The sequence below is a fragment of the Rhea americana genome, unplaced genomic scaffold (assembly GCF_003343005.1).
Source record: "Rhea americana isolate MKP2758 unplaced genomic scaffold, rheAme1 scaffold_111, whole genome shotgun sequence".
NCBI lineage: Eukaryota > Metazoa > Chordata > Aves > Rheiformes > Rheidae > Rhea > Rhea americana.
The window spans coordinates 3,020,183-3,029,202 of NW_028185162.1; the positions used below are offsets into that span (position 1 = coordinate 3,020,183).

Consider the following 9,020-nt stretch of genomic DNA (forward strand, 5'->3'; position numbering starts at 1 on the left):
GATAGGGGGGCGGGGGGGACATCGCCGGGCAAAAATATCAGCTCGTTGCAATGAGAAAGCCTCAGACCCGTGGCGGTCTGATGCCGTCTTTGCCGAGCCTGGGGAGCGGGGCGCAGCGGAGGCCGCGAGCGGGATCCCCGTGCGCCTTCGCTCTGTGCTTTTCGGATAAACCAGCTCGTTTCCTCCCGCCGCCAGGAGCGCAGCGGGCCGTTCTGCCCCCCCCGTCTGGCTCCCCCGCTGCCGGCGAACGGCACTTGCGCGGGCTCCTCTTTAGCGGATTGGCACCGGCAAGCTGAGATGACTGACACCCCCGTCAGATCCCCCCGCGCCGCGCGCGGGGAGCCGTTTATTCCAGGCATGCAGCCTCCCTCCCCCCTGCTGCCCGGCAAAATACCCACGAGCAGATTGCTGGCTCCGTAMATCCTTCATCGCTCAACGAGTCGCTTGACGGGCGCCCTGGACGGCTCCCAGGCCGGGGCTCGCCGGCGCCTTCGCTCCGCGCTCAGCTTCAGCGCTCGGCCCCGGAGGTCCCTCCGCTCCCTGCATCGCCCCGAGCGCCGAGCCCCGATCCTAGCGAGCCGCCCGCGGCCTGTGAGGGTCCCCTAGCGGGATTTCAGCCAAAAGAGAGGGATGCTGGGGCAAGGAAGGACGGGCGAGCTGGAGGGACAGGGGACACGAGCCTCACGCGCAGCGCTCAGCCGTGAGTTGGCCCGCGCCTGCTGGCCCGTGGAGCTCCTCCACAAGCTCCTCCAGGACCCGCGTTGCCTCCCCACCGTCCTCTCGCGTGCCCAGCCCGTCATCCCTGGCCAGCCGCCTCCTCTGTGCTCCCAAAACCTCCATCAAAAAAGCTGATTAAAGGGCCTCGCTGTCTCTTTGATTCCCGTGGAAATTGGTCATGGGGCTGTTCCCGGCTGCAAGGCAGATTAAAAGGTCCTACTTTTTCAAGCTCTTTCCCCCCCGCTTCCTTCCACCCTTTACTCCTTCCCTTGATTTTTAGTGCAGTTTATCTCCTTTCTTTTTTGAAGCTTCTCTTTTAATCATGTTCAGGAGCCTTCAAAGAGCCGAAGCTTTGGGGAGGAGGGAAGCAGCTGCTGGAGGAAGGCTCCGAAGCGCCGTGTCCTCCCCGGGGCACCACGGAGAGGTATCTTCCCCGGCATCAGAGCAGAATCTCCTGCTTCCCCCCTCCGCTGCTTTGAATTCCTCCACGAAACCCAGGGACTCAAACCAAACGCCCTTATCGCAGATCTCTGATTGAACAGTGGTTATTATTAAATTAGAGCAGCTTAACAGACAGGCGCGTGCTGCAGAGCGTCGCGGCCCGTTGCAGAGTGATGTTTTGTGAGTTAGAGGGTTGGGTTTTTTTTTTTAATGGAGGGATTCACTTAAAGAAGGTCCTGGCTCTTCCCCGCGGCTCTCCCCAAAGCCAAGGGAAGCGAGGGCTTGTCTCCTCGTGAGAGCAAAGCCCGGCTGCGCCCTCCTTCCAGGCCCTGGGCACCCGCTCTCGCACCCGGCGTCCTCAGCCCTGGTCCAGCCCCGCTCTGGCCCCTTTGCCTGCATCTCCTTCCACATGCTTCGTTCATCCTTTTTCAAACCTCAGCCTYGCCTCTCCTGGCCTCGTGGGCTGTCAGCAGTCATCAGGTGAAGGCAGGAGCCGGGAAAGGGGGGAATTCCCGTTGTGCCGGGACATTTTCCGCCCTCCGGCAAACACAAACAAGAGACTGAGCCACAAAACSCAGGCGGCAGCGCCGTGCCCCCGCCGCGGGAACGAGCCCCCGCGAGCCCGGCGGTGACATGACGGGGTAGGCGCAGGGTAGCGATGGAGTGCACACGGAGTATGGATATCTTTGCTCTTAATCTCTCTCTATCTGCTAATTAAATATTGATGGTAGTTAAATATTCATAGAACATTTTGGCTCAGAGTTTTTATCTGTCTTCAAGCATACATGAGGTYTTTGATGTGTTATTTTTCTGGTCATCCAAGGTCCCAGAAGCCTCCAGACTTGTCAACACTGTTTTGAGGGTTTTTTTTCTTTTCCACATGTGACTTTAGAGGAGTTTATTTTTTTTGATTTATTGCATATTTTTCTTCTTTGTCCCTTTTCTTTTTCTTTTTTCTCCTGTGCTCAGTATCTAATCTCTGCCCCCCCGACACACAGAGCCCAACATTTCATGTCTGATCCTCCCTGCGCTGAAGAACACAGCTGAAGGTCACCAAATCCTCAGAGAGATGCTCTCCCTCTCTTTTATGTTGATTGCCATCCAGGAATATTGAACATCGGAGATGCCTGCCATTAGCAATCCTGGCTGCTTTGCATTCCCTCGGTGGAAAGCAAAGCTAATTAGGTACGCTGGGAGCGGAGCACTGGTACTCGACAAACTCCCYCAGGCAGCCCTGACGGCAAGAGGTGTGAAGGACAACATCGCAATGAAGGTGCCACAGGAAGTGAGAGGTGGGTATAGAGGAGCTGGGAAACATAGCGTCCTGGTGGTGCCATGACTTGAAGCCCTCGCCACGCCTGTTGCCTCTGCTCCTACCAAGCATGTGTGAGCCACATGTAGACCCTCAGGAGCTTCAGGAGACCATCTCGCAGTGTAGATAATGGGGCATCTCTGASTTGGACCTATCTTGTGTGTCCTCCCAGAAGATGTAGAGAGACACCAGTGTTAAGGAGAAGGTGGTTAGCAGACTTGCCAAGGAACCGGCAAAAGGYGATGGGCAGAGCTGGTGGAGGCTCCTCCAGGGGTGGCTGGTAGCAGGAGGTGCTGCGGAGCAGATAACATGTTCAGGAGATGCTCCTCAGTCCCTCTCCATCCTCCTGAGCATAGTCAGTGGTCCTGCACTCCTGTCTGCACGACTCCCGTGGGGGCTGTTGTGTCCAGCGATGGTCTTCAGAAGAACAGGTCACTGATCACGTTGGGGCAGCCCTGTTCCCAAAGGGTGGCTCCCGCACTCTGCCTCCAGGCASGGCTCATCTGCATGGTCCAGAGGAGCCCGCACCAAATGCGGCCACACACGGGAGTCCCCAGGGCCCCTTGGGCCCTGCCCTGCCCTCTCCATAGGCCCCAAGCACCGCGCGTGGCACGTTGACGGGCTCTGAGCAGATGTCGGCTTCCACACATCCTCCAAGGGCAGCCAAGTTTTCTGCCTTGGCGTGATCAGCTCTGGCTTCCCAAGAGGCAGCTCTGCTGCGGTCTCCGTTGGCTCCTCCGTCCGGAAAAGCCCCCCTTGGCCCTGCCTGCTGGGCTCCACACCAGTCCTGAGGGACACCCGTGGGGCCCCGCAGACCCCGGCACCCTCCGGGAGGGGAGACGGGAGGGAGGGAGGCCCCAGGGACRGGCAGGAGAAGGAGGCACGGCACCGGGGTGGCGCGGGCGGCCGTTCCTTGGGCGGCACTGACATCTTGTGCCAAATGGAGGAAAAACATCAGGGCTTTGGATCTCCCCTGCGACCACCCTGCATGTCCCACCCGGCCAGGACAGGGGAAAACCACCACAGCCTTGCGTCCCYTCCCTTCAAATGCCCAACAGCTCCCCATAAACCGGCCCAAATCCTTTATTTTCAGCCCAGCTGGTATTTCGGGGGGCCCGGCGCTCAGCTCTGCCRCGCCGAGGGCTGCTGCTCTGAGATGCCGGCACGCGGCTCCCGCAGCGCCGCGGTGAGCAAGCCCAGCTCRGAAAAACCCACCTCTTCGCCGCCGGCACGCGCCTCCCCGGGGGCTCGTGCTTCGGCGGGTCGGTCCCCTCGGCCCGCAGAGCCGGGCTGTGATTTTTTTTTCCCCGAAGAAGGGTCGAGTTTGAGGTCTGAGTTCGAGACACAACCCTGAGGAGCCTACGTGCTTCGGGGCTGGCATCCGCGGCTTCTGCCAAACCCCCGTCCCTGTTTGCTCTTTCCTAAGAGCTGTGGAGGTGGGGAAAGGYTTTTTTTTTATTTTATTTTATCTTATCTTATCAAGCCCTGATAAAATCATGAGAACTCACTAGAGCCTGGAGGAGCAGCTCCGGCAGGGGCAGGGGCTCGCTCAGCCCCTTCGAGCGCTGCCAAAACTCACGTCAGCGGAGACTGCTAGAGACTGCAAAAGGGAGCAGGAAGGGCTTAAGTCACAGCTCGGCCTCGAAGGTCAGGACTCACAGATGTCTCCAGCTGAGRCACCAGTTGGGAACAGGAAAACATATGTCAACAGATCTCTGGATCACAAATTGAATTAAAAGGCTCAGGCGGAGGAGACGAGCGGCGTGGCTGACGGCCCGGCAGTCCCGGCTGCGAGGAGCATCCCACCGTGCGGCTGAGAGCAGCAGCCCGCTCTTCCACGGAGGGAACCGCACCACCTGGTTCTCCCTCCCTGTTTTTACCTAGTTTTCGCTGATAAAGGCTCCTTCTTGCTTTTTGCAGTTGCAGGGAAACCATGAAGCCCGTGCGACCGCAGGCTCAGGAGTCGGGGTGCAGAGGCCGGGAGGCGGGCGATGCCGGGGCTTTAAGCTTTGCAAGCTTGAATCTTGTGGCTTGCAAAGGCAGCCGCACGGCCGGGGCGGCTGGGGAGCGGCGGAGAAAAGCGCTCGGCTCTAAAAAGCCCAGCGCTGATCTTAATCACGAGCAGAGGAGTTTGGTGCAAAGTCACCCTGCCAGCCRGGGCTGCTCTGCCCACTCAGCCCCCCGCATCCTGGCGGGGGCTCAAAGGCCATGGGAAATGAGTCACGGCCCGGCGTGCCGGGGACTCCCCGGGCGCAGCGGAGTGCAGCCGAGGACACCCCGAGATGGGGAGCGCCGGGGGAAGCAGGGTCGCGCTGCCGGCGCTCCCGGCTGTCCCGAGCCCGTCTCAGCGATGCGTTCGACATCACTCGCTTGCGATTAGCGTTCGTTAAATTGGGACTTGGCCGCGACGCTGTCGGTGGGATTCCCCTGGACACAGATTAAGCCACCTGTTCCCTGTTATTTCTGTATGTTTTCAATTTCCAGCGACGTTCGGAAGCGGGAGACGGGGAAGGCCTGCTCTCACCCCACGCGCACGCGCCGGCGGACGGAAACCTCGGGCGAGCTGCGAATGCAGAGTGGGAAGCGCTTTCCTCCCCCCTGGGTGCACCTTTGAGCAAGCAGATTTGGGGGCGAGATCACACATTCCTGGGGGAGGGGGCAATTTCCAGCCCTGGGCAGAAGTCCGCGCCGCGCTCGGGGAAGGGCGGCTCGCGGCCGGTCTCCGCGGAGGTGGGGGCCGCGGCGCTGGACGACCCAGATCAGCCTGCTCCTGGGGACGGGCGAGGGTGGTCCTGGCTTGCGGCAGCCTCCTCCGGTCGAATCTAGCTCATATCCTCAAATAGCAGGGAAAATCCCAGGAGGCCAGGAAAGGGCGAGGATCGTGCCAGCACTTAGAGGAAATAGCCCAGCTATTAAGCAGTTATCAGCTGAGGCAAGGCGCCGGCAAAGCTGATCACAGCCCTAGCCAAGATATAAAGAATTAAAAGCGAATCCTTATGACTTTGGGGAAAACAGAGCTGACCTGGCAAAGCTCATTCGATTGCTCCTCCTATTTTGGAGGCACCGGCCGTAGCGGCCGTGCTGCCCCGGAGGCAGCAGAGGAACGAGGAGGGCGCCGCAGCCTCCGTAAAGTGGGCGCAAACCGTCCGCCGGACCCACCGGCAAAGCAGCCGCCCCACGCAGCGGTGGCCGAGGAGCGGGGCGTTGCTGCGGGGGGCTCCGCAGGGATCAGCCCCTCATCCCGCACCCCCGCACCACTCTGGGCCCCCGAGGAGCCCGTCCGCGTTATACTTAAAAAAAGACAAAGTTTGCAAAGTTTGCAAAGTTTGCAAAGTTCTCCGGGGCCCGAGCGCGGCGCTGGGCGCCGCAGGAAGGAAGCCCCCGGCAGCCGGCACGGCCCCGCCGACGGAAACACCGCGGTGGCAGCGGCTGCTGCTGCGCTCGCTCGGAGCCGTCGGAGCCGTGCAAACGCGGAGCAGGGAGACGGGCACCCTGAACGCCTCGCGGGCGCTGGGGGAAACGCGCTGGGGAAGAGACAGCCAGAGCTCGGGTGGTTGGCATCCCCGGAAAACGGATGCGCTGGAATAYGTGCGTTTAATGCAGGGGAGAAAAGTGTAACGAGCGGCGGTGCCGGCAGCCAGGGCAACGCGCTGCTCTGAGAGCAGAGGATGCATCTCCTTTTTAAAAAAGAAAATCAAGTGTCATTAACCACTGACACAAACTCCCCACGGAAGCGGTGGTTTCCCCACAGTTCGATGACTTGAGACCGAGACGAGCTGCCTCCCGTCTCCACYGGCGCCGCTCCGAGCGAGCCCCAGGGGCGTCCGGGCTGCCAGCGCCGCTCCTGCCACCAGCAAGCGCCAGGGCCGGACCCGGAGCACGGCCGCTTCCCCGGGCCGCCGGCGGGACCGGGAGGGTTTTCCCGGCGAGCCACGGTGGGCGCCGGGGGCTGCAGCCCCCCGGCTGCAGGGGCCACAGGAGGGATGGACGCAGCAGGTGCTGGTAACATCATCCCTGGATTTTCCCAGCTCGACACATCCAGGCATTTTTCATGGGAACCTGGAAGCGGGCTCTTTCCCAGTGCCGAAACCCCTCATTCTTTAGATTGCGTGACTATTTCTCACTGCGAGGAAAATAGCTGTCATTCGGGGACTAAATTTCCCCCRGCCTGAAATTGTTTCAGTTTTAAGGGTTCAATGCACCCTGCTGCACGATTTTTTTCAGACCACATCGGGGGAATGCAAACTTGTCACGCTGGCCRGAGGAAGAAGCAGGGGTGGCCGAACCTCGGGGCAAAGCAGGGCCTCGGCGGGGGGAAATACATATGTATACAGGGCACGTGCAGTCCCCGCACGGCCCGGGGCGCAGGGCGAGGAGCCGCTCACGGCCGCAGCAGAGGGAGGACTGGGGGGGCTATATTTTCCCCAGCTTGTTTTTGCTGGGGCGGGTTTCAGCAAGCCCCACCGAACCCTTTTCAGGATCACCCCCCCCCTCCCCGAGGCTGCTTTCGCGGCTCAGGCAGCCCGGCGCCCAGCGGAGCCTGCGCGGCGGAGGAGCAGCCGCCCCGCTCCCCCGGGCAGGGCCTTTCCCCGGCAGCCTCGGCGCTGCCGCCTGCGCCGTCCCTTCCCCGCACTCGCGTCCCCGCAGCGGAGCCCTTTGCAGCCAGAAGGCCAGGCTGTTTTCTGGGAAACGCCTTTGGAGAAGAGGAAAGGGAGGCACACGCGAGCGCTCGCACGACCCCGCCGCGGAGGTGGCCCGGGGGCCTCCGCCAGCCCCTCGTCCTCCTCCGTCCGAGGTCGGGGGGGGCTCCCCCATTCGGCCGTTCGGCTGGTAGGCGACGAAGCGGCCCCACCGGTGCAAAACGTTTCCCGGAACATAGCTGGAAGCACAAACCGAGATGAAGGGGTCACTGAAACCCGCTCGCCGGGACTGAAGCCCCCGCGCAGCGCCGCGGCCGGGCTCGGGGAGGCAGTTGCAATAACGGAGGAAGGAGAGAAGAGGCCGCCACCGGACGGGGCTCCCACCCGCTCCCCGGAGCGCGATCTGCCTGGCCAGCCGGGCTGGCGGGGAACCGCTGCTGCGCAGACCCGGGTCCCAGCTCTGCGCCGGTTCCCGGCAGCTGCGCCGGGCGCCCCAGGAGGCGTTTGGGAACAGGGAACAGGGGGCTCYTTGGCCAACTGCAGACAGACAGAATCCGCTGGAAAAGCCCCAAACTGGCCTCTGCTTTGCTCAGCCCAGCCCAGCTGCGAACCTGCTGCCTGTCCCAGCCTGGGGGGCCTATCGGGGGGGAACAGAGGCGCTGGCCCCCGGGCTCTCCCAGCGTCCAGAAGTCCCAAATATGTGCAAAAAACAATGCAAAGTGGTGTTTCCAGTGGAAATTTTTGTCCTGAAAAACCGCTTTTCCACCTTTTCCCCCTAGAGAGCAGCGGTTTCTCCAGGGCTTTTTGAGACCTCGAGCGCGACCCGGCCACCAGCTGTAACGCTGGAGCCAGCAGCCAGGAAGAGCCCGAGCCCCTCAGGAGGCCGAGAGCACCAGCTGGGAGCCGGGATTTTTCCATCCTGGAGCTTTTCTGGGAGGGAACCGATATCCCCCGTGCTCTGTGCTTTGGGACGTGGCCAGGGACCAGGTCCTCCCCTTTCCCACGCGGTCGCCGCCCGACGCTCCCCGATAAAAGCAGCCGGGCAGCCCCGGCCGAGGATTCCCAGCGGCTCCGTCGCCCAGCTGCACCTCGGCATGGCGAAGGCAGCCGGAGCCGGCGGCAGCGGCGCCTTCCTCCTCCTCCTCCTCCTCCTCCTCGCTGCGCTGTGCTGCCGGAGCCTGGCCCAGAGTGAGCACGGCGGGCGGCGAGCCCCGGGGGGGGAGGCGCAGGGAGGGTCGCGGGGCCGGCGCCGTTTCGCGCGGGGCGTCCGGCCAGGTGCTGCCGGGCCGAGCCGGGCCGGGCCGAGCCAAGCTGGGCCGAGCCGGGCCGAACCGAGCCCCCGCCGTCCCCTAGGAGCCCCGGCCATTCCGGACAAGTGCTGCTTCAACTTCCAGATGAGGAGGATCAAGAAGGACAACGTGGTGGGCTGCTACGCCACGAGCCCCGAGTGCCCGCACCGGGCCGTCATGTGAGCACCCGGCTCCCCTAGCGCCCGGCCGGCCGCGGCCCGCGGGCCGGCACCGCGGCCCGCTCCGCTGAGCCCGCTCCCGTCTGCCCTCCGCCAGATTCAAGGTGAAAGACGGCAAGGAGATCTGCGCCCAAGCCGGCAGGCCCTGGGTGAAGAAGTACCAGGAGACCTTCAAGGCCAGCTCCTTCTCCATCCCCAGCTAGAGGGGAGGCAGCGCGCCGGCCCCGAAGCAGAGRGGCCCTCGCCGCGCCGCCTCCCTCGCTTCCCCCCGCGCCGGGGGGGCCGAGGCGGGACCCCCACCCCGCTCCCCGGGGCAGCCCGCCCTGCCGGCGCCCCCCGCTCGGGGGCTAAGGAGCCGCGTCCGCGCGCTCGCTGCCTGTACGACGCGACGAGCGGGATTAAAGGCCGCGTCACGCGCGCAACCCTCCGGCTGGGCAAGTCT

At 63.0% G+C, this 9,020-nt stretch overlaps 1 protein-coding gene across 1 annotated transcript; it reads left to right on the top strand.

Annotated features, from left to right (window-relative positions):
• Positions 1–8,144: 8,144 nt before the first annotated feature.
• On the top strand, positions 8,145–9,000 carry LOC146600962 (C-C motif chemokine 3-like). The gene is made up of 3 exons (XM_085314575.1): positions 8,145–8,298; positions 8,464–8,578; positions 8,676–9,000. The coding sequence occupies exons 1-3, from the start codon at positions 8,205–8,207 to the stop codon at positions 8,779–8,781; spliced, it is 315 nt and encodes a 104-aa protein (XP_085170701.1). The 5' UTR covers positions 8,145–8,204; the 3' UTR covers positions 8,782–9,000.
• Positions 9,001–9,020: the final 20 nt, after the last annotated feature.

Excerpts from the sequence above, each read along its gene's own strand:
- LOC146600962 (XM_085314575.1), top strand. The coding sequence starts at position 8,205 with ATGGCGAAGGCAGCCGGAGCCGGCGGCAGCGGCGCCTTCCTCCTCCTC. Across the intron at positions 8,299-8,463 it reads CTGCCGGAGCCTGGCCCAGA|GAGCCCCGGCCATTCCGGAC; the intron begins GTGAGCACGGCG and ends GCCGTCCCCTAG. Across the intron at positions 8,579-8,675 it reads TGCCCGCACCGGGCCGTCAT|ATTCAAGGTGAAAGACGGCA; the intron begins GTGAGCACCCGG and ends GCCCTCCGCCAG.